Below are 24,411 nucleotides of genomic sequence, written 5' to 3'. Positions count from 1 at the left end.
ATTCTAGTTACCAGATGAAATTAAGCATTAAGCTATCTGGAGGTGTGTGACTCAAGGGGTAGAGCAGCCGGGCAAGGGCTAAGACCTGCACACGGCGCAAGTGAGCTGTCACTAAGAGGTCCTGGTCCCGGCCCTGGCTCAGTGTGGAGAGCTGGAGTCGCTAGCAGACAGGACATTGCCTGGAAGATCCCGAAGCAGACTACACAGGCTGTCTGGCCTGCCAGGGAGTGGGCAATAGGAAGGAACACAGAATGACAGATTAGGCCAGGCACTGGTTGCTCATGCCTGTAATCCCTATCTACTCATGAGGCTGAGATCTGAGGATCACGATTCGAAGCCCAAGTAGCAGAAAAGTCCATGAGGCACGGTTTCCAATAAATCACTCAGAAAAAGCCAGAGTGGTGCTGTGGCTTAAGTGGTAGAGCACTAGCCTTGAGCACAAAGAGGCTCAGGGACAGAGCCCAGGCCCTGTGTAGCCCCAAAAAAGATTAGGTCTAGAAGGTCTCTCAGAAAATCTTGCTTGTGGCTGATTTTTCAGACAAAGAAATGGGTTCAAATTTGAGATCACCAATGGAGAAATGGGAGGCCTACAAGCCAGGAAACAAGGACCAAAGATACAAAACCTTGGCTTCTCAAGGCAGCAGGGGAAAGGTTAGTGTGTTTGGCTACCTGTGTGGCCAAAAGCCTCTAACAACTAAGAGCAGGGGGCGGAGAATGAGAGAAAGGCTTTGATGGGACTTGGGGCAGGGGTGGCCAGAAGACTCAGGCAACAGCTGTGCCCCAAAAACCTCACCCTGACAACTGCTTTGGGGCCCACAGCTGTCTCAGAGATTTCCAGGCTGTGGCCCCAGGGCACAGGCCTCCTGCATATGTCTCCACTCTGGCACCCGGGGCCTGCAGGAGACGAGACAAATGGCAAGAACCCAAACCACCTTTTATTAGGAACCTCAGTTGGCGGGAGACCGGGGAGAGGCAGCACTAGGCAGCTGCAGTACTAGGCATAGTACTGCAGGTTGGCTTTCTTCTTCGCCTGCACCTCCAGGATGCCCTCCATGTAGTCCTCATGGGTGAGCTCTGTGGCGCCTCTGCGCAGTGCAATCATGCCCTGCAGCCAAGACAAACAGTCTTGAAAGTGCCTCCCCGCACCCAGCGGCTTGGACCTCTTCAGCCTCTTGCCCTCAGGAGTCTCCCCCATCCCGTCCAGCAAAGGGGCAAGAAGGTAGCAGCCACCTACCCACCCCTCCTGCCCACTCACCGCCTCCACACACACAGCCTTGCATTGGGCCCCATTGAAGTCATCAGTGCAGCGGGCCAGCTCCTCGTAGTTCACATCAGGACTGTATGGAGAGAGGGCAGTTGCCACAGGGCTTACTTATGGGGAAGGGAAAGGAGGGCACCGATGGCCTGACATGCCCCCCATCAGGCAGTGGAGTCCTCGCCCAGGATGAAAGGCAAGCTCCTTACATTCTCCTCAGTACAAGACAAGTGGGGGTATAAACTGAATTAGACCAGGTTATTTTTAAGATCTTTGTGCTCTGGCATTGTGAAAAGCTACATCTGGGACTCTAGGAATCATCTTAGGAGAGGGGATTCCAGGGACTAAGATGGCCTCACACCCATGAGGGTGGGCCAACACAGGCCTGCTGTCTGCACATGTCAAGCACTGTGCTTGATACTGTCACGTCTAAACCTCCCCACATCCCCAAGAGGTGGGGGCAACTACCCCCAAGTTCCAAACAAGAAAACAGGCTTAGCCGGGTGCCAGTGGCTCATGTCTGTAATCCTAGCTACTCAGGAGGCTGAGATCTGAGGATCACGGTTCAAAGCCAGCCCCGGCAGGAAAGTCCCTGAGACTCTAATCTCCAATAAACCACCAGAAAACTGGAAGTGGCATTGTGATTCAAATGGCAGAATGCTTGCCTTGAGCTGAAGAGCTGAGAGACAGTGCCCCGGGCCAGAGTTCAAGCCCCAGGACCAATAATCACAACAACAACAACAAAAAACAGGCTTAGCCAGGCCTGGCACACTCATGTAATCCTAGCTATTCAGAGACAGAGATTGGTGGTGCAAGTTCCAGGCCAGCATGGGCAAAACTTTGCAAGAACTTATCTGAACAAAGCTGGGGTGTAGTAGCCTATCCGTTAGCTCAGCTATGCAGGAAGCTTCACTAGGACAGAGTCTGGGCCCACTCAGGCCTACATTTGAGACCCTGTTCAGAAACGTAAAGGCAAAAAGAACAGAGGTGCTCTGTGCTGCCTGCTCAGGACTCTGCTCACCTGACATTCATTTTTCGGGAGTGGATCTGCATGATTCTGGCCCGGGCTTCCTCATTTGGCATTGGGAACTCGATCTTGCGGTCCAGGCGGCCTGATCGGAGCAGGGCAGGGTCCAAGATGTCCACCCTGTTAGTGGCTGCAATTACCTGAGAGATGGGAGACACAGCAAGTTGCCCAATCACACACACACAAAAGCAGGGGCCCCCGGGGTGCAGGTGAGAGCAGGGGATGAAAAAGGCAGATCAAATCCACAGTCTAGTTCCACAGCTCACTAGCTGGGGGAGCCGAGGCAGTCTCCTGGAATCAGCCTTATTTTCTACCTGAGAAGTGACAGAAAACGCTCACCTTTACTTGGGTGTTCGGCTGGAAGCCATCTAGCTGGTTCAGGAGCTCCAGCATGGTCCTCTGTACCTCTCGGTCACCGGCCTTCTCACTGTCAAAACTGGGGTTCACAGGCCAAGACACCAGTGAGGCCATGACCCAGGTGGAGGGTCCCCTTCTCCTCCCACCACAAACCTAACCCAACCTGTCCAGGTGGGGACACGGCCCAGTCACTGCCACATAAAAAGGGGGTCACTAATGGTAGACTGCAGCATTCACAGCCCAAAGCCTTCTGGGATTGGGGACCAGCAACAGCTATGGCCAGAGGTATCCCATATGTTGGGACAGACTTGATGGCACAGACCCAGAGCTCGTAATACCCAGGATGCTAGTGTAGGAGGAGCCAGGCTCCTCCAGAGGAAGAGTCTGGGGCTGTGTGCCTTTCCACACGCCCCGCGACTTGCTGCAGCTTAGAACTTTCCATTTCCCCAACCTCCACTCTTATCGCTGCTATACAATTCTTATGAAGGTTGACCACTAAGGTACATCACAACTGTCCTATGTCTTTCTTCCTCAGGGTCTAAAATAATCTGACATACCATAATGGCGTTCGAACTAATTAACTTTCAGGTGGCTGCTGTTGCAACTTGGCCTTTTGAACTCATCTCTGCTGGGACCACTGGCAATTACAGTAAATGTTCAAAGTATTTTGAATAGACCCCTATCCAATGGAAGGAGAATTTTAAAAAATCTGCATCAAGAACTACTCCTCATAAAAATGGTACATTCGGGCTGGGAAGGTGGCTCAGCGGTAAAGTGCTTGCCTTGCATGCATGAGGCCCTGGGTTCGATTCCTCAGCACTACATAAGCAGAAAAAGCCAGAAGTGGTGCTGTGGCTCTAGCGGTAGGGTGCTAGCCTTGAGCTGAAGAGCTGAGGAACAGTGCCCAGGCCCAGAGTTCAGGCCCCACGACCGACAAAAACAAAACGGTACATTCTAGGGTCTGGGAAGGTGGCTCAGTGGTAGAGTGCTTGCCTTGCATGCCTAAGGCCCTGGGTTCAATTCCTCAGCACCACATAAGCAAAAAAGAAAAAAGCCGGAAGTGGCACTGTGGCTCAAGTGGTAGAGTGCTAGCCTGAGCTGAAAAGCTGAGGGACAGCGCCCAGGCCCAGAGTTCAGGCCCCACGACCGGACCCCCCCCCAAAAAAATAAAGGTACATTCTATTGTAAAAGTAAAAATCTTACAATGAAACAAAAATTCAAAATTCACTGAATAAACCAGGTGGCTCATGTGTATAATCCTAGTTACACAGGAGTCTGAGACAGAGGATCACAGTTTAAAGCAGTCTGGGCAAGAAAGTCTGTAAGACTCTTATCTCCAATAAAACTCAGAAAAGCTAGAAGTGGTGCTGTGGGTCAAGTGGTAGAGTGCTCACCTTGAGCAAAAGAAGCTCAGTGACAGTGCCCAGGCCCTGAGTTCAAGCCTCAGTACTAGTAAAAAAAAAAAAAAAAAAAGCACAGGGACAGTACCCAGGCCAAGTTCAAGCCTCAGGACTGGCAAAAAAAAAAAAAAAAAAAAGGAAAAACCTTATCTGAGTGCTTGCCCTGGGTTCTATTCCTCAGCATCACATAAGCAGAAAAAGCTGGAAGTGGTGCTGTGGTTCAAGTGGTAGAGCAGTTGAGCTGAAGAGCTGAGGGACAGTGCCCAGGCCGAGTTCAGACCCCATGATGTGGGGAAGACATGGGGTGGGGGGAGATGGGACACACCTCTAGCTGGGTACTTACTAATAGGCCTGAAAACCAAGGACACACTGAGGCAGGGTCCACATCCAGAGTGGAAGACAGAGTAGGTTGGAGAGGTGCAGGAATAGCCATGTGTGGCCTTACTGGCCACAGTAAGTCCAGCATTTATGCCACAGAGCAATGGGGAGGCCCGGGCAGAGTTTTAAACAGGATCTATGTGTGAGGAACTCTGGGTACAGGTGAGGGAGGTGACTAGATTTGTATTAAAATCTATAAGAGGACAATAGAGGATGATTGGGAAGTGGAAGGCATCTTAGGAGAGAATTAGGCAGCAGAACTACAAGAGAGAAGCCACTGTCCCAGAGGGAGAAGACAGGGCTGGAAAGAACTAGTATTTAGCATGGTTGGGAGTCAAGGCCCCCAGCCTAGTAATCCTGCTGGGGCCCCAAGCACTCCCTTACCTACCGTTTGGTGCCAATGGCATCCAACTCATCAATAAAGATGATAGACGGTGCCTTCTCTTTGGCCAGGGCGAAGGCATCACGGACCAGCTTGGCACCATCCCCAATGAACATCTGCACCAGCTGGGGACCGGCCAGCTTGAGAAAGGTAGCCTGAGGGCAAGGGGGTGAATCAGGCCAAAGGCAAGAGGAGCCCCTTCCACCAAGCCCACAGCGTCAGCCCTGCCCATCTCCTCCTCCTCCAGTCCCCTTCAGCACAAACCTTGGTCTGCGCAGCACAGGCTCGGGCCAGCAGTGTTTTCCCTGTTCCAGGAGGCCCGTACATTAGCACCCCTTTTGGGGGCTGGATCCCCAAGTTCTCAAACTTCTCCTTGTGGTTCATCGGCAGGACAATGGCCTCCACCAGCTGCGAGGAAGAAGTTATGGGTGGAGAGTGAAGTTCTAAGGGCTTCTCAAGCCCAATTTGTAAATGTCCTAAATCCCCATTTTTATGCAGCCTGTTACCATTAGAGAACACGACCCCTTCATTTTATGTATCAAAAGGACACAGAAAGCTCACCCCTACCAAGGTTAACCACAGCTCCTCTAAGAACAGCAGGATATGGTAGAAAGATACTAGACCAAGAACAGGTGCTGGAGTACTAGTACTGGCTCTGGATCTATCTGTGGCCTTGGGAAAGCCCATCAATCTCTCTGGACCTCAGTCTCTCAACCTGTCCCAGAGCATACCTCCTTTCCTCCCTAGACCACTGTGAGAAGAGGCAAAGTACTCAAATGCATTTTGCTCAATGAAGTAGACACATACAGGGCTTAAGCGAGGCTGCAGGTGATGGCAGCACCTCCCTCACCTCTTGAATCTGCTTGTCCAGACCCCCGATGTCACTGTATTGCTCCGTGGGCCTCTCATCCACCTCCATGGCCTTCACCCGAGAGTCATACTCTGTAGGCAAGGTCTCCAGGATCAGATAGGAGTCTTTGTTCACACCCTGAGGACAGAGCAGGGATCCTTGAGATTTTTTCCCCCCCAGATTTCTTACCTAATGCACTGAGTGTAGACTGAAAGGAGAGCTACAGGCTGGAGCAATACAAGAATCAAAGCGTAAGCAGACAGGATCCCTGACCTCCCAGGCTGCTCTACCACATTTCAGAGGGAAAGTCAGTGGGAAAACCTCCCTGGAAAAGTCCTTCTTGGGACTCAGGCAGCACACTTACCACCAGGTCTCCAGGCTTCAGCTTTTCAGCGTCCACCAACCCAATCACAGGCAGGAAATATGTCTGAAGGGAAGATGCCAGTGGCAGTCTCAGTCACAGCGTTCGCTAAAGCCTCCCTGCTTTGTCCCCATCCACTTCTCGCCCTCCTCCATCCTAGTCTACCTCCTGCCTTCTCCTATTACCAAGCCAGCCTCACCTGTCGTGTGGAAGTTTTGATCACTGCACACTTGCCCTTCCTCTGGGAGTCCAGGTCAATATTGGCCCCATCTTCCTCTTGGTCATTAGGATCAACATCTAGCAGCTAAGAAGGGAGAGAAAAAAAAAAAATCAGCCCCCTGAACTTCCCAGAATCTAGTGTTTTATGGGGTCAGAACAATAGCAAATCCTCAAAGGGGTCACCAGCCCACCTCACTCCAAACTAACCTCGAGCCTAGCAAAGATGAGGATAAGCCAAGACGGCAAGATTCTGTTTAAATGCTGTTTGTGTGCATAAAGTTCATCTACCCCCAAGGAGAAGAGATTCAAGATTTCCAAGGCCTTTGCAGAGGCCTGTGTTGAGGAAAAGGATCCCAGAAGATATAACTCTAATATGCAATCTGGCCTCAAAATCTGTACCCACTCTATCCTAATGGCCCATCCCAGGCTGTCTCCAAGCCCCACTGACTCCCTCTCTTCCCCTCCACATACACACACACCTCGATGACGTTGGAGACAAGGTAGGGCAAGGTCTTGTTCACTTTGATTTTCTCACTGTTCTCTTTGATTTTGTCTTTCATGGCTTGAAGTTCATGGGTGACTCTCAACACTTCACTCTTCATGATCTGGGATGAGGTGAAGCACAAATATATGTTTAAAGCTTACATTACACCTCTGAAATCAGTGAAGTCTTGGCTGTTCAGGGGACTTCCTGCACCCAGCCAACTATAGCTAAGGACACAGAAGACCTAGGCTGTCTGTGTCCACATCCAGCAGAAATCAAGATAATGGGCCAGTGTGGAAACCTCTTGGTGCAGTACTGCAGAAACAGTAGGCCTCTGAGTCAAGAAAGTAAGGTTTTAGGTTCTGCCTTAGTATGGGATAGGTACTTTACCATAGTTTAAAAACAAAAACAGAGCTGAGAGCCGGTGGCTCACGCCTATAATCCTAGCTACTCAGGAGGCTGAGATTTGAGGATCGTGGTTCAAAGCCAGCCCAGGCAGTAAAGTCCCCAATAAATTTATCTCCAATAAACTACTCAAAAAAGTTGGAAGTGGCACTGTGGCTGAAGAGGCTGAGACAGTGCCCCTGAGTTCGAGCCCCAGGATTGGCAATCAATCAACAAACAAACAACAAAAGCCTGTTTCCTCGTGTAAAATGAGTATCTACTAAAAAAATTACTTGGGGGGAGAGGATGGCAAGGGCACTGGAGTTTGAATTCCTTGGCTTTGCTGCACTCTACCACTTGAGCCACACTTCCAGCCTGCTTCTGGCTGGTTCTTTTCTTTTCTTTTTTTGTCAGTGGTGAGGCCTGAAATCTGGGCCTGGGCGTTATCAGCTCTTCAGCTCAAGGCTAGAGCTCCACCACATGAGCCACAGCACCACTTCCACCTTTTTCTGCTTATGTGGTGCTGAGGAATTGAACCCAGGGCTTCATGCATGCAAGGCAAGCATTCTAACACAGCCACCTTCCCAGCCCTGGCTGGTTATTTTCAAGATAAGGCCTTGGGAACTTTTCTGCCTGGGGTTGGCCTCAAACTAAAATCCTTCAGCTCTCAGCCTACCTAGTAGCTAGGATTGATTACCAATGAGAGCCACTATCACCCACCTTAAAAAAGAAGGGTTGGGTGTTTTGTTTTTGGTTTTGTCTTGGGAAGAAATGTTTAAGACTTAGCCGGGCGCCGATGGCTCATGCCTGTAATCCTAGCTACTCAGGAGGCTGAGATCTGAGGATGACAGTTCAAACCCAGCCCGGGCAGGAAAGATCGTGAGACTCTTATCTCCAATAAACCACTAGAAAACCGGAAGTGGTGCTGTGGCTCAAGCAGTAGAGAGCTCGCCTTGAGCTGAAGAGCTGAGGGACAGCTCCCAGGCCGAGTTCAAGTCCCACGACCGACCAAAAAAAAAAAGATTTCGTTGGGAAAGGTAGTCTGATAATTATCTCAAAACTGGTCCCCAACTACACTGTCCCTTCTTGTTCCTTTTAAAATTTCCTTTTCTTTCTCGTATCCTGATCCCAGGAGGCTGCACAGGCTCCAGTGGAGGTAGAAAAGTAAAAGCGACTAGAGTCGCCAAGGCCTGCCTTCGGTCTCCACTGCCCCAAGCCGGGAGCCATGCGCCCACCTTGATCTCGCTGTCCAGCAGTCGTGTGCGCTGGATGATCTCTTCCGTGGACATCTTGAGCACCTCCTCCCCGATTCCATCTTGCTGTTTAAAGAAATCCTTTTAGATGTATGTACTTTTTGTTCAAGCAGAGTCCACTCTCAACCTCAGTTTCCCCACCCACAACTCCAATATGAAGCCAGGACTCCTGCCCACATCCCAATAGGCTTCATCTCCAAATCTGGGCCAGAAACTTGACCCTCCCCAGCCACCTGTTCCCCTCCGGCCATCGGCCTCCCCCTGCTGGCCCCCACCCCGGGACTCCCGAGCCTTCGGCGCCCACCTCGGCCTCATCCCACACGGTCGCCATCTTCTCCTGCCGAGTCACTGGACTCCCGAGTATCGACAGCAGATTCAATTCCTAGAGGAAAAGTCCGAAGACGAGAATGCACAGGAGCCACGGGCGGAGGAGGGGAAGACTAATGGCGTCTTTCTTAACGCAGTCACCTAACTAGGGGCCAATTTGTCCCGGTGTTTCGATAAGATTAGTTCCGTCCGCGCAGCCGTGGCGAATCTGCTTCTCCACACCAAAATCCAAATCCGGATCCTCAGCCCTGCCTCCGCGGCTCGCCGTTGGCTCCTGTTTGTGAGAGGGGTGGGGAAAGGTGAGAGGTAGGGCTGCTATAGGCTCGCGCGCGAGAGAAGGCGTGGTCTGTTGTAAAACAGGAAGAGGCGGGAGAAAGGTGGGAGCCGCAGGGGCCGTCGGGAAATGTAGTTTTAACCTGGCTGGTAGCTTAAAAGACACTGGCAAAGCTGGACCTTCACCCTTCAGGATCTGGCCCAGCCAGGAATTAGGGAATTTTTCCTATGGCTTCAATCAAAAACATGTCCAGCCGTGTGCAAAAGGCCAAAAATAAGCTATGGTATCTCTCTTTTTTTAGTCTGTCATGGGGCTTGAACTCTGGGCCTGGACGTTGTCTCTGAGCAAAAAGCTAAAGGGGAGAACTCTACCACTTGAGCCACAGCACCACTTCCGGTCTTCTGGTGGTTAATTGGAGATAAGAGTCTCACGGCCTTCTCTGCCTGGGCTGGCATTGTACCATGAGTAGACAATAGGGCTCATTCCTTCCATAACCAAATTTTAGAGAATTTTTTCTGAGCCCTTCTTACATCTAGGCCTCCTCGCTCTAGTCCTTTAGCCCTATTGTCAGCCTGCTCAATCCATTTTAGCAAAAATTCTGCTCAGTCATTTCAGCAGAATATCCTTACCCTTGATGTCTTTATCATTCTTGGTATCAAGTCCCTCATCCTCCATAGTTGAGAAATCTTCAGTCTGCTATTAGCAAGAATCTCCCTGCCTTTGACCCTCCTCACTGTGCTGATTGGCTATTGATTGATTCACCTGGCTTCTGCACTGAACTCAGTTCTATACTGGTCTCTTCCCTATTGCACTAGTACTGGATAAAATCTGCCTAAGTTCTCCTTAATAGTAAGTACTGACTGGAGTAGACTGGTGCTCAGTCTCAATGAGCAGATAGGACAGTAGCTTCTTTCAGGTAGAAGAAGAGGCTGTTAGAGAGTTCACTTGGCCTCAGTGCATTAAAAAGAACTGAAATTGTAGAAACTGAAATTTCAGGGAGATAAGCTCATTCTATTCTTTTTAATTTGTTTGTTTTTTGGTCAGTTGTGAGGCTTGAACTCAGGAGATCTGGGTACTGTCCCTGAGCTTTTTCATTCAAGGCTAATGCCCATTTCCCCATTTCTGGCTAAAGAAGTAGGAAATATTTTCCTCTTTTTCTGTTTCGCCCTACTTTAACACTTCTTCTAAAATTGTTGCTAACACTAAAAGAAAAAAAAAAAAAAAAAAAAGACAAGAGTTCTTCCTGCCAGACTGTCTCTGAACTAGTACAAAGGTTTTTTGTTTCCTGCCTTTGGGCTGAAACTACATCAGTCCTCTTCAGTGGCTCTAGAACCTGAAAGCCTTTGGGGAGTAGAGACAATCCCAATAAATTCTGATGGCTTTTAGGCCTGCTGGCTCTGACTTGAACTAAGCCACGATCATGGGAGCAGCCTGTTGCTTATAACAAATCAGACTCTATTTCTGTCTCTGTCTCTCATACACACTCTCCCTATTTGGTTCTTTTTCTGGACAACATCCTAAAATATACTATTTTGGAAAGCCCTTTATTTTGAAAAATGTTCAACATACCAAAAAAAAACAAACTTCAAAGAATAAGCAATACAAACTTCTGTACCTTTCACCTAGATTTGCAAACTGAGAACCCTTTACCAAATTTACTTTTGCTTTCAGTGCAAACACCCTTTTTCCTGAACCATTTCTTTTTTTTTTTTTTGTCAGTCGTGGGGCTTGAACTCTGGGCTTGGGCGCTGTCCCTCAGCTCTTCAGCTCAAGGTGAGCGCTCTACCACTTGAGCTACAGCGCCACTTCCGGTTTTCTGGTGGTTTATTGGAGATAGGAGTCTCACGGTCTCTCCTGCCCGGGCTGGCTTTGAACTGTGATCCTCAGATCTCAGCCTCCTGAGTAGCTAGGATTACAGGCGTGAGCCACCAGCACCCGGCATTCCTGAACCATTTCTAATGCAATTACAGACTTCATAATATTTCACCTATATGCTGGGTGCCAATGGCTCACGCCTGTAATCTTAGCTACTTAGAAGGCTGAGATCTGAGGATCGTGGTTCAAAGCCAGCCCGGGCAAGTAAAGTTCATGAGACTCTTATCTCCAATTAACCACCAGAAAACTGGAAGTTGTGCTGTGGCTCAAGTGGTAGAGCGTTAGCCTGAGCTGAAGAGCTGAGGGACAGTGCTCAGGCCCAGAGTTCAAGCCCCACAACTGACAAAAAAAAAAAAAAGAATGTCCTTTGGACAATTAAATATAGTTTAAAAAAATAAAAAGGAAGAAAAAATAATGAAGATGAAGGATGTATACCCTCTGTTTTAGTGTTTCAAAGAACTTAATAATTTTACATTTCTAGTCAGCTCAGGCTGCCCTGACAGAATATGACAGAGTGGCTCAATACAGAAATGTGTTTCCTTGCAGTTCTAGAGGCTGGACATCACAGAAGGGTGCTAGAAATTTTAGTTTCTGATGGAACTTCTCTTACTAGCTGGCAGACGGCCACCATCTTAGTGTGGCCTGTTCTCTGTACACTGTGGGTCTCCATTGTCTCCTTCCCCTCTCTTCATCTTCCTCTTTCCTACCCCTCCTCTTCCTTCTCTTCCTCTCTGGAGTTTGAACTCAGTACTCTTGAGGTACTCTGCCAACCCTTTTAGTGTTTGTTAATTTTTGAGATAGGATCTTATTTTATGTCGATTGGCTTGGATTGCGATCCTCCTATTTATACTCCCTTGCCCACCACACCTAGTTATTGGTTGGGATGAAGTTTAGCATCTCGAAAACTTCTTTTCCCCTGCAGGATGGCCTCAAATAATGGTCCTTAATCCCCCCAGAGTAGCTAGGACTACAGGCTTGAGCCACCTCAACATGTCATCCTTTTCCCATAGGACCCCAGTCCTAAGTCCTGCCCCAATGTCACTTGGCCTTAATTACCTCCTTCAAAGTCCTATCTCCAGACACAATCCCACATTATGACACCACCCTCCCTCACCAAATTCATACACTGACATCTAATCCCCAATATGATGTTAGGAATGAGGCCTTGTGAGCCCCTCATGAATGGGATTGGTGCCCTTACAATATAAAGGAACCCCAGAGAGCTCCCAAGGCAGCATCTATGAGCCAGAATGTGGGGTCTCAGCAGATACTAAATCTGCAGCCTCTTGCCCTGGGGTGTTTCCCAGCCTCCAAAATGTAAGAAACATTTCTGTTAATTCCTATTGCATTTCTGACTCAATATACTACCTTATGGTGTACGTGCGGGGGGGGGGGGGGGGAGGGGGGTAGGGAAGGGGTGCTTGAATTCAGGGCCTGCACGCTGTCTCTGAGTTTTTTTGCTCAAAACTAGAGTTCTACCACTTTGAGCCACAGTGCCACTTCTGTGATTTGTGGTTAATTGGAGAGAAGAATCTCATGGACTTTTCCTGGCTGGCTGCAAACTTAGATCCTCAGATCTTAGCCTCTTAGTAGCTAGGATTAAGGCATGAGCCACCAGCACCCAGTCCTATGACATTTTGTGACAGTAATCACACAGGCTAAGACTTCAACAGATGAATTTGGAGGGAGAGATACATGATTCAGCCAAAACAATTTTCTATCTTTTCCATATCACTTGCTTATTGTTTTTTGTTGCTGTTTGTGTGTGTGTGTGTGTTTGTGCTTGTGTGCACATGCATGTGTACATGTACCAGTACATGGACTTGAATTCAGAGCCTGGGCACTATCCCTCAATTTTTGCACTCAAGGCTGACTCTTTACCTCTTGAGCTACAGTTCCACTTCTGGGCTTTGTTGTTGCTGTCGTTGTTAATTGGGGGGTAGAGTTTCATAGAGTTTCCTGTCTGAGCTGGCTTTGAACCACAATTCTTTTTGTGTGTGTATGTGTCAGTCATGGGGCCTGAACTCGACCTGGGTGCTGTCCCTCAGCTCTTCAGCTCAAGGCTAGCACTCTACCGCTTGAACTACAACACCACTTCCGGCTTTTTTCTGCTTATGTGGTGCTGAGGAATCAAACCCAGGGGCTCATGCATGCAAGGCCAGTGCTCTACCACTGAGCCACCTTCCCAGCCCTAGCCACAATTCTTAAGTCTCAGCCTCCTGAGTAGCCAGGATTACAGGCAGAGCTTACTGTACTGATTGTCTGATGTCATCCCCTTGTATAGCCTTATCCCTCATAAGGGTCTTGCCTCCAGTTCACTGTAAAGGCTAGCCAGGGGTCCTCACAGGTGGAGGAAGGCTCCTGTCTGGGGAAACCCATATGGGGAGCCTCAGCCTTCCCCCACCCTCCACCCCTCCACCACACTATCCTCATCCCTATCCCTGGAACATGGAAGGTCAGAATCACTGGGACCATGTGTAGTTTTATTTTTCTATAAAGAGCGAAGTACAAAGTGGCAGAGAAGGGCAGCGCAGAGAGCAGGCCGCAGGCTCTGGCTGTGATGGAGGAGGTCCTGGCTGCCACCCCAGGAGTGCACAGGCACCTCCAGACCCATGGTGGAAGAGGATGGAAGGGAGGAGCGGCAGAAGCCGCTGGAAAGATTGCCGCTGGAAGTCACACAAACCCAGGCTTCATGGAGGAGCGGCGGCAGTTGGGACAGCTTCGAGTGCCATTGTTCTGTAGACACCTGAAGAGCCAAAGGACTCAAGTCTGATCACCAACTGGCCCTCAACTCCCGCCCCACCCCACCCCATCCCCGAGGTGCAGGGGCAGCCCTGGCCCCAGGCTCCTGCAGCTCTGCCTGGGCCCTCCGGCGGTCCCAAGAGCTTCTAGAACCAAGAGCAGAGCCTGGGATGGCCCTGGGCACCCTGTGCCACCCTGTGAGGCAGGCCCGGCCCAGGCTGGTTTGACCTGATGACCTTCAAGGGACCTCTCTGAACTCCCTGTGGGGTAATGACAGTGACGATGATCCCTTTTCATTAGAGCTGTTAACGAGTGGAAAGCGCTTAAGCCATCTTAAATGGGGGCCCTGCCCATCACTCGGGGTGGCCTCACCTGAGGTGAAAAATGTGGGAGCAGGGCAGGGCCTGCAGCCGGCTGTTCCTCTCGCCGATGGATTCCCCGCACAGGCCACAGTAGAGCTCCGTCTCCTCCACGCACTCGTGGAAGCGCACCACATGCGCGCGCAGCTCCCGCTGCAGCCCCTTGCTGCGGCAGATGCCCTCACTCAGGCAGTGAAGCTTGAGCTGGCTCAGCTGGAGGCAGGGAGAGGAGGAGGGCAGGGGGTGGGAGGGAGGCCAAGGTCAGTTCTAGGGAGGTCCACTTCCAGTCACTGCCCTGCTCTGATACTGAAAGTTGGAACTAGGAAAAATCTCCTACCCTCTCTGACTCCCTCCCTGGAGTGAGTTAGATCAAAGACCCACATCCTTAGGATGCCTAGTCACCCACATGGTTTTTATATGTTTTTGTTTTTGTTTTTTTTAATTTTTAATTTTCTTGAGCTGGATGCTAGTGACTCATGCTCTTAGCTACTTAGGAAGCTGAGAACTGAGGATCACCGTTCAAAGTTTGCCCAACCAGGAAAGTCAGACTTTTTTTTTTGGTCTGTCGTGGGTCTTGAACTCTGGGCCTGGGCGCTGTCCCTCAGCTCTTCAATTCAAGGCTAGTGTTCTACTTCTTGAGCCACAGCACCACTTCTGGTTTTCTGCTAGTTAACTGGAGATAAAAGTCTCACAGACTTTACTGCCCAGGCTGACTTTGAACTGCCATCCTCAGATCTCAGCCTCCTGAGTAGCTACGATTACAGGCATAAGCCACCGATGCCCCGATGTCCCTGAGACTCTTAGCTCCAATAAACTACTCAGAAAAAGCTAGAAGTGGTGCTGTGGCTCAAGTGGTAGAATCCTAGCCTTGAGAAAAAGAATCCCAGGGGATGATATTGTCCAAAAGGAAATGTCCTCTTTACTTGATTTATGTAATTTAACCCCTGTGTTTTTAGTATTTTCAAATAAAAATTAAAAAGAGGGCTGGAAAGGTGGCTCAGTGGTAGAGCGCTTGCCTTGCATGCATGAAGCCCTGGGTTCGACTCCTCAGTACCACATAAGCAGAAAAAGCCAGAAATGGCACTGTAGTCAAGTGGTAGAGTGCTAGCCTTGAGCTGAAGAGCTGAGGGACAGCGCCCAGCCCGAGTTCAGGCCCATGACCAACAAAAAAAAAAAAAAAAGAAAAAAAGAAAGTAAAAGAATCTCAGGACAGCTCCCAAACTGCTGAGTTCAAGGCCAAAAAACAGCACACAAAAACAATTATTTTTTTCTTCCTGGTATTAGCAATTAAATGTAGGCCCTGGCACACACTAGCCAAATGCTTTATCACATGAGTTATGCTTTCCAGGCCTTTGATTTAAATTTTTGTTTCTGAGACAGACTGATAACTTTGCCTTAACTGGTCTTGATATTGAGAGTCTCCTCCCTCTCTACCTCTTGAGTAGCTGAGATTACAGGTATATGTCACCACCCCTAGCTAGTGCCCATGTTTTTTTTATGTTGTTGCTGTTATTAATTTTTTTCCTTTTTATTGTTATTATAAAAGTGATGTACAGAGGGGTTACACTTACATAAGTCAGATAAAGAGTACATTTATTTTTGGACAACGTCAGCCCTTCCTGTCCATGTTTTGTGAAAGATTTTTATTAACCAGACTTGCTGCACTGTCTCTATAATAATGAATTTGCTTCCTTTTTTTTTTAGATCTTTTTTTTTTTGGGGGGGGGGTCCGGTCGTGGGGCCTGAACTCTGGATCTGGGCACTGTCCCTCAGCTCTTCAGCTCAAGGCGAGTGCTCTACCACTTGAGCCACAGCGCCACTTCCAGCTTTTTTCTTTTTGTTTATGTGGTGCTGAGGAATCGAACCCAGGGCCTCATGCATGCAAGACAAACGCTCTACCACTGAGCCACCTTCCCAGCCCCCCCTTTTTTTTAAAAAATCAAACATGCTCATCAGCATTGCTGGTCAGCCCCATACTTGTATAAACCTGAATGGCTATAATCCAGCCAAAAGCAAATATATTTTGGCATTTCAGTTCGATTGTGCACCTGGTCCCAGAGAAATGCACATCTTCTAGATGACTTTGAGAAACACTAAGCCTGCATTCAACATTTTAAGGTCCAGAGTGGATAGTTACATATAGAGAGGCCAAATATACTCTGGAAAGAATGTGGACTTCAGCCTGAAGACAGTTAGTAGCTAGGGACCCTGAGTGCCCCTTTGAGCTTCACTTTCCCCATCTATAAACTGGGGTCACAGGGAAGACTTGAACTGTGAACCTTTGAAGACTAGTGCATGTGCAGATCTCCAGAAATAGAAGCTACTGTTAGGAGTTCTAATGAACAGCAAAAAGACTGAGAAATTCTGTTATCCACCAAGCTAGGAAACTTCTGCTGCACCCCATAAGTGCTCTGGAAGAAATCGAGGGATTCTGGGGAGGTTGCAGGCAGCTCCCAGAAATTCAGGAAGGGCTCAGAGTATAGGTAGTCCCAGAGACCTTCCCCCAGAACCCATACCCTGCACCCCGGGCTTGGCTCTTGACCTCAGACCCAAAAGACAGAATCATGTCTGACCTTGTTCCCCACTTCTTCAGCCAAGTCCTGGGCTCTCTCTATGGTGTCCAGAGCCTGGAAGATGAGCAGAGGCCAGGGCTATAGGCAAAATGTCTGACAGGAGGCTTGGCTCAGGGCAAAGAAAGGGAGGCGGGGGGAGGGAGGCAGGGCGGGACCACTGCTTTGCAAGGGACAGAGAGCTCTGTCCTTGAGCTGCTTTTGCTCAAAGCTAGCACTCTTCCATTTGAGCCACAGTTCACTTCTGTCTTTTTTGGTAGTTGAGTGGAACTAAGTCTCATGGACTTTCCTGCCCCGGCTGGCTTCAAACTGCAATCCTCAGACCTCAGCCTCCTGAGTAGCTAAGATTACAGGTGTGAGCCACCAGTAGACCCAGGTCTACCATGGTTTATGAAGACCCAAGATAGGCAGGACTCACCAGTCCCCCCAGGGTGCTGTGAGATCACAGTTGGTAAGTCAAGGGGCCCCTTATTCAAGCCTCAGCCCTTAGCCTTTCCCTAGCTCGGGGCTTCCAGGCAAGCCAGGGGTTTTCTCTGAGCTTGGGAAATAGCAATGTCTCCTGGGAACATGGTGAAGCTGATGTTGGATAAAGGAGCAAAGAGGACCCTGCCCAATACCACATCTACAGTTTTGACCACTAGCCCCTAGCAGTGGGCACTAAGGAGAGCCAGGGGCTATAGGAAAGGGTATAAACCTACCTTGTCCAACGCCTTCCTGGCCACCCAACACTTGGTCACACCCAGTAGCACCTGCACCTGGCCCAGGCGATTTCCGATTTCAGTCATGATGCTCATGGCGGAGTCATACCTGGGGAAGGCTGTCTGCAGAGGCAGGTGGGAGGGGGAATGAGGCTGGGGCAGGCCGGAACCACCCTACCTCATCCTGGCCACCTCACCTCCAGGTCTCCTCGGCTCCGGTGGATGTCAGCAAAGCAGAGCAGGCAGAGTGCCTGCAGAGGCCGGTCTCCATGCTGAAGGGCAATCTTCATGGACTCCTGCAAGGGAGGCTGGTCACTTATGAGGTACCCAAAGCCCAGGAGTTGTGGTATCCACAGAGCCTAAGACACCTGTGCCCTACCACTGGGGTCACGATACCCACTGAGGTGGCTACTGTCATCTGACAGCTGTCAACTGTGGCTCAGAGAGAAATCACTTGATCTGGGTCACCCAGGAAGTAAATGGCAATGCTAGGATTTGAACTTAGCCAATGGGACTCCACAAACTGGCTCTTTAAAGTGCCCCCCAGAGGGTATTGAGGACAGAGGGAAACCCCTTCCCCTGAGGAAGTGAGGTCTAGACAGGATGGGGGAGGGGACACAAATACTTCCCTTGGGAAGCTGGGCTACGGGCTAGCCTTGGGGACCTCTATGGGCTAGTGTCAGAGGCCCTGCATTTAGGCCTGATGCCCTGATCCATACCACCATTATCACCAAGATGAGGCCCGTCTCCTGGCTGTCCCACCTCACAACACTCCATGGCACTTCCCAGGTGGCCCAGCAGGCGGTAGGCCACGGCCATGTGGTACTGGCTCATGGCCCGGTACTTGAGGCTCCAGCCTTTGCCATAGTCGTTGACCAGCTCTGCAGCCTTGCAGGGGAAGAACAGGGCTTTCTCGTAGTCCTGCAGGGAGACAGGGCAGGAGGGGCTGAGTGGCAGCAACCGCCCTAAGCCAAGGGTTCCAGGACTGGGCTTCTCTGGCAGCTGGCAAGAGGGGAAGGGGAAGAGTGTTCATTCATTCATCTGGTCTCTGGCAGGGGTGGGGTGGGCAGGCCTAGGTAAAGGGAACAACCATGCAGAGGTGTGGCTGGAAGAGTGCTGAGTTAGTATTTGGATTGTCAGTATGAAGAACCTAGCACAGAGACAGACAGATAGATATAGATCTATCTATAAATAAATAGATATGTATCTTGCTAGTTCTATATACACATACACACACACACACACACACACATATGGGGCTTAAACTCAGGGCTGAGGTGTTGTCCTTTAGCTTTTATGCAATCAAGGCTGGCACTCTATCACTTGAGCCCAGCTCCACTTGCAGCTTTTTGCTGGTTAAATGGAGATAAGAGTCTCACAGACTTTCCTGCCTGAGCTGCCTTTGAACGGTGATCCTCAGATTTCAGCCTTCTGAGTAGCTAGGATTACAGGTGTGAGCCACCAGTGTGCCCTGTGTATGTGTGCGAGTATGCTAGTACCAGGGCTTAAATTCAGAGTCTTATCATGCCCATCATGCTTTCACTTAGCTTTTTCATGAAAGGCTGGCTCTCTACCACTTGAGCCACAGCCCCACCCCCTCTAACTCACATCTTGAGCTTCACAGATGCAAGACAAATATTTGTGTCAATGAATGAATACAAAAGCAAGAAAACACTTGGCTTCTGTTCTCACTCAGTCCTTCAGTGCCACAAACAGAGGGGACATCAGAGCCCCCTGCCCAGCAGCAGCTGTTCATGGGGGCTTAATGGCACATTCCACACTGTAAGCTCAAAAAAGCATCAGAAGGCTCAGTGAGGCCTTGAGTGTGTCATGTATTTTCTCCTTGAGCCCCCAAAGGCCTGTCTGCCTACAAGCAGCTCAGGCCTCTCCTAGCCACCAGGAAATCAGGTCTGTCTGCTCCTTAGTCACCATGTGGCCCACATTCCCTTCCTAGTTACCTCTCTTTCCCTCCTGTCCCGTCCCTGCTCCTGTTAAATGTCAGTCCAATCAAGCCCCAGGCTTGAGGAGAGTTCCCTCTTTCTCCTCAATCATCCTAACACATTCTGACATTTCTCACCTCGGAAAAATAAAAACCCAAATGAAATTCAAACCTTCTCTTCACCTCATTTTTCCTTCAATTCTAACTCTAGTGTTCTCTCTCTCTCCCTTCCTCCCCTCCTCTCTTTCCCTTTCTTCCTTTCAAAACAGAACCTTACTTATTGCCCAGGCTGTTCTGGAACTCATAATCTTCCTGTTTTAGCCTCCTAATTGCTGAGATTATAGGTGTGCATCACCATGCCTGCTCTTCTCAGCTTCCTGAGTAGCTAGGATTATAGGTGTAAGCCACAGCACTTAACCCTTGGTGAGAGTTTTCTTTTGGTTTCATCATGTTTGTTTGATAGTATGCAGGAGCTCAAATAGATTTTCTGGGTAAAAGTGGGGATCAAGAACTCTAACTGTGGGGCTGGGAAGGTGGCTCAGTGGTAGAGCGCTTGCCTTGCATGCCTGAGGCCCTGGGTTCAATTCCTCAGCATCACATAAGCAAAAAGAAAAAAGCCGCAAGTGGCGCTGTGGCTCAAGTGGTAGAGTGCTAGCCTTGAGCTGAAGAACTGAAGGACAGTGCCCAGGCTCAGAGTTCAGGCCCCACAACCGGACCAAAAAAAAAAAAAAGAACTCTAACTGTGTATCACATAATCACATTTTAAATGACCTTACAATAAAATATGGACAATTCATCCACAGTAGGACATATTATGATGATAAAAAAGCACACAAAGGAACCATGCATTTCATTTAGTTCTCACTCCTTTTTTTTTTTTTTTTTTTTTTTTTCCGGTCGTGGGGCTTGAACTCTGGGCCTGGGCGCTGTCCCTCAGCTCTTCAGCTCAAGGCGAGCGCTCTACCACTTGAGCTACAGCGCCACTTCTGGTTTTGTGGTGGTTTATTGGAGATAGGAGTCTCACAGTCTCTCCTGCCCGGGCTGGCTTTGAACCGAAATCCTCAGATCTCAGCCTCCTGAGTAGCTAGGATTACAGGCGTGAGTCACCAGCGCCCTGCTGTTCTCACTACTTTTTCAGATTAACACTGACACTTTTTTTTTTTTAACTGTTCCATGTGTTTTGTAGGCTAAAGCAAATTATATATTTTTTATTATTTATTTATTTTTTATTTTGGGGGGATCTGTTTGTGGAGCCTGAACTCTGGGCCTGGGCACTGTCCCTCAGCTCTTCAGCTCAAGGCTAGCGCTCTACCACTTGAGCCACAGCGCCACTTCCGGCTTTTTTCTTTTTGCTTATGTGGTGCTGAGGAATCGAACCCAGGGCCTCATGCATGCAAGGCAAGTGCTCTACCACTGAGCCACCTTCCCAGCCCCCCTTTATTTATTTTTTAATTGTTTTGCCAGTCCTTGGGCTTGAACTCAGGGCCTGGCGCTATCCCTGAGCCTCTTTGTGCTCAAAGTTAGCACTCTACCACTTGAGCCACAGTACCATTTCTGTTTTTTTTTTTTTTTTTCTTCTGAGTAGTTTATTGGACATAAGTCTGACAGACTCTCCTGGTTGGGCTGGCTTCAAAACCCTCAGATCTCAGCCTCTTGAATTGTTAGGATTATAGGTTTGAGCCACCACCATCCTGCTAATTAGTTGATTTTTATTTATTTATTTATTTTGCCAGTCCTGGGGTTGAATTCAGAGCCTGGACACTCTCCCTGAGCTTCTTTTGTTCTACCAGTTGAGCCATAGTGCCACATCTGGTTTTTTTCTGTTTATGTGGTACTGAGGAATCAAACCCAGGGCTTCATGCATGCTAGGCAAGCACTCTACCACTAAGCCACATTCCCAGGCCTAATTAATTTTTAATTAATTAATTTATTTATTTTGGGTCCGGTCGTGGGGCCTGAACTCTGGGCCTGGGCACTGTCCCTCAGCTCTTCAGCTCAAGGTTAGCGCTCTACCACTTGAGCCATAGCGCCACTTCTGGCTTTTTTCTTTTTGCTTATGTGGTGCTGAGGAATTGAACCCAGGGCCTCAGGCATGCAAGGCAATCTCTCTACCACTGAGCCACCTTCCCAGCCGCCCCCCTTAATTAATTTTTAAAAGCCAAGATTTTTCATCTAAGAGAAAGGGAAACGGAGTTATGAAAGAACTAAGTGTGGAGGCATGTTCATCCCAGGTACTCAGGAGGCTGAAGCAGAGGATTGCAAGTTCAAGGCTGGTACTCTACCGCTTGCGCTACAGTTCACAGCTCCAATTCTGGCTTTTTGATGGTTAATTGGAGGTTAAGAGTCTCACAGATTTTCTTTTTTTTTTTTTTTTTTTTTTTTTTGTCGGTCGTGGGGCTTGAACTCTGGGCTTGGGCGCTGTCCCCCAGCTCTTCAGCTCAAGGCGAGCGCTCTACCACTTGAGCTACAGCGCCACTTCCGGTTTTCTGGTGGTTTATTGGAGATAGGAGTCTCACGGTCTCTCTTGCCCGGGCTGGCTTTGAACCGCGATCCTCAGATCTCAGCCTCCTGAGTAGCTAGGATTACAGGCGTGAGCCATCAGCACCCGGCTCTCACAGATTTTCATTCCTGGCTGTCTCTGAACCATGAGCTACTAGTCCTGGCGTGGCCCTAAGGGTTAAGGAGAAGGTCTTCCTTATAGAAAAGTCTAGCTCAGCTGGGCTCTGGTGGCTCATACCTGTAATCCTAGCTACACAGGAGGTTAAGAGCTGTGGATCATGGTTTGAAGTCAGGCCAGGAAGAAAAGTCTGTGAGACTCATCTCTTAACCACCAAAAATCTGGAAGTGGAGGTGTGGCTCAAGAGGTAGAGCTGCAGCCTTGAGGAAAAAAACAGAGGCCCTGAGTTCAAGCTCCAGTTCTGATACAGAAAAGACAAGACAAAAAAAGAGAAGAAGGGGCTGGGAATGTGGCTTAGTGGTAGAGTACTTGCCTAGCATGCATGAAGCACTAGGGTTGATTCCTCAGTATCACATAAACAGCAAAAAGCTGGAAGTGGCACTGTGGCTCAAGTGGTAGAGCGCTAGCCTTGAGCAAAAAGGAGCTCAGAGCCAGTGCCCAGGCTCTGAGTTCAAGCCTCACGACAGGCAAAAAAAGAAGAAAAAAGAAAAAGGGAAAGAAAAGGAAAAGAAAAAGGAGACAAAAAAAGAAGGAAGAAATGGCAGACCTTGAAAATCATTTCATTAGATTTGCAATGAAATAACTAACTTGGCCAGGCACGGGTGGTTCACACCTGTAATCCTAGCTATTCAGGAGGCTGTGATCTGAAGATTACAGCTGAAAGCCAACCAATGCAGACAAATCCTTGAGACTCTTCATCTCCAATTACTCAGCAAAAAGGCAAAGTGAGGCTATGGCTTAAGTGGTAGAGCACCAGTTTTGAGCAAGAGAGCCAAATAAGAATGCAAGGTGCAGAATTAATGTTCCAGTACTGGTGCAAAATAAAAATCTGATGAGTGATTCCTTACATCTCTTCTGAGTCTTGTTCTCCCTCTGTGTGTGTGTGTGTGTGTGTGTGTGTGTGTGTGTGTGCGCGCGCGCGCGCACGCCTCCCAGAGTTCAGAGTTCAGAGAGGAGAGAAGACTTGCCCAGGATCACGTGGTAGTGTGGACCTATGGTCTATGCCCATATAGGACCTACTCCTTGACCTACTTCCCTGTGAAGTTGGTCAGATCTAGATTTGAATTCTGGCTCTACCCTTCCTGACTCCTCTTCTTGTGACTCACCACACTGCTTCCAGAAGGAGGGAAAGGGACTGCATGACAGAGTGTGGCTCATGAGAATGTCTCAGCCCAAAGCTTAGCTCTGAAGACACCCTCCCCCCCTCCCCATCACCCTCCTCTCCCCCTGGGGCCCAGTCCCACCTTGACTTGGGCGTAGAAGCTGCCCAGGCTGCAGCAAACACGACACTCCAGCATGGTGTCATCATTGTTGTGGGCGTAACGCAAGGCCTTCTCAAAGCTTTCCAGGGCCTTCTGAAAGAGGCTGAGGCCCAGGAAGGCATTGCCCATGCTCAGGCTGACCTGGCCTCCAAGCTGGGCACCTGCCCTGGTACCGGGCAATCCAAGGCAGGTCTTGCAGTAGGAGATGGTCTTGTGAAATTCGCACAGCTTCTCATTGCTGCGTGCCAGGTTCAGGTAGCTTTCCAGGAGGAAGTCGGCATCCTCCAGCTCCCGGGCCGTGTCAATCTGGACCACAGCAAACTGTCCCCAGGAAGTGACCAGCAAGTAGCTTTTAGCCTGTACTCTGAACCTCTACCTACAAGCTCACGGACAGAATCCCCTCCCTTTCCCCCCCTCCCCCCCCCCTACCACCCCACCAAGAAAAAGAAGAGAGCTGAAATCTGGAGTCTGACATCTGGCTCTGACACTGGGCAGGCTCAGAAGCTCCAACAGTGAAGTTCAAGGCCACAGGCCTAAATCTGAAGCCACCACTCCCTGTCTAAGACTCAGGCCTGCAAATACAAAGTCTCCAGCCCCAGCAGAGAATCTCTGAGACACAGAAGAGCCTGGGGAAGCTGAACAGGGCCTGGAAACCATCCAGTCCTGGCCCCAACTATGATCCAGTCCCACCCACCCAGGGAAAGTATGCCTACCTTGAGCATCTCTTTGTAGCGGCCCATCTCTGAGTGGGCAGTGACCAGGCAGCCCAGCACTCGGAAGCGCCCTACCAGGTCTGAGCTCTTCTCCAGCACCCTCATCCACACCTGCAGCGCTTTCTCTGTCTGGTTGGACTGATATAGTTGCAGCCCCTTCTCGATCTGCTGCTTTGTCTGGTCCTGCCCCATCCTCCCGCAGCCTGGCACCACACAAAGAGGGAACCTGGTGGCCCTGTGCCTCTAGGCTGTCATGGTTCAGGACTCACAGATCCAGCTGCCCCGAGCCCCAGGAAGGGAAGCAGTGCTAGCCCGGAGCTAAGTGGGGCCTGGATGGAGAGCGGGCGCCACCCTGGGAACAAAGCTGGTTAGGCCCCTGTCTGCAGCTGTCCCTGCCAGTTGAGGCCACGTGGCCTGCGAGGAATGTCAGTGACAAGGTCACGCGGGCTGCAGCCGCGCCCACCTCAGGCTTGGAGGCAGCTTCCCAGGGATGCAGGCATCCTGTCCCCTGGGCACCCTCTTGGGACTCTCTTTGGTACCTTTGACACTGACTCTGGTGCCTATGGCTGCTTGGGACCTCCCCAAAGCCTTGCAAGGAACCACCATCAGGGAGGGATCAGGCTTA

At 49.7% G+C, this 24,411-nt stretch overlaps 2 protein-coding genes across 3 annotated transcripts; both read right to left on the bottom strand.

Annotated features, from left to right (window-relative positions):
• Window positions 1-915: 915 nt before the first annotated feature.
• On the bottom strand, window positions 916-8,768 carry Psmc3 (proteasome 26S subunit, ATPase 3). The gene is made up of 12 exons (XM_070032354.1): window positions 8,655-8,768; window positions 8,333-8,416; window positions 6,709-6,834; window positions 6,210-6,314; window positions 6,014-6,076; window positions 5,650-5,787; window positions 5,064-5,207; window positions 4,806-4,954; window positions 2,622-2,718; window positions 2,277-2,422; window positions 1,256-1,337; window positions 916-1,105 (listed from the first exon to the last, which is right to left on the bottom strand). Exons 1-12 carry the CDS (start codon window positions 8,679-8,681, stop codon window positions 995-997), a joined length of 1,272 nt encoding a protein of 423 aa, XP_069888455.1. The 5' UTR covers window positions 8,682-8,768; the 3' UTR covers window positions 916-994.
• On the bottom strand, window positions 8,655-24,408 carry Rapsn (receptor associated protein of the synapse). 2 transcript variants are annotated; one of them, XM_070032352.1, is made up of 9 exons: window positions 23,787-24,408; window positions 23,056-23,394; window positions 17,958-18,116; window positions 17,393-17,491; window positions 17,196-17,318; window positions 16,501-16,554; window positions 13,941-14,140; window positions 8,819-8,951; window positions 8,655-8,732 (listed from the first exon to the last, which is right to left on the bottom strand). In XM_070032352.1, exons 1-8 carry the CDS (start codon window positions 23,976-23,978, stop codon window positions 8,819-8,821), a joined length of 1,299 nt encoding a protein of 432 aa, XP_069888453.1. In that variant the 5' UTR covers window positions 23,979-24,408; the 3' UTR covers window positions 8,655-8,732. The 2 variants fall into 2 exon arrangements, with proteins under 2 accessions (XP_069888453.1, XP_069888454.1); XM_070032353.1 differs by lacking the exons at window positions 8,655-8,732; window positions 8,819-8,951 and adding an exon at window positions 13,225-13,572.
• Window positions 24,409-24,411: the final 3 nt, after the last annotated feature.

Source organism: Dipodomys merriami, unplaced genomic scaffold (assembly GCF_024711535.1).
Source record: "Dipodomys merriami isolate MVZ:Mamm:240054 unplaced genomic scaffold, mDipMer1.0.p SCAF_21, whole genome shotgun sequence".
In the NCBI taxonomy this organism is placed as follows: domain Eukaryota; kingdom Metazoa; phylum Chordata; class Mammalia; order Rodentia; family Heteromyidae; genus Dipodomys; species Dipodomys merriami.
This window is presented reverse-complemented; position numbering and strand designations above follow the sequence as displayed.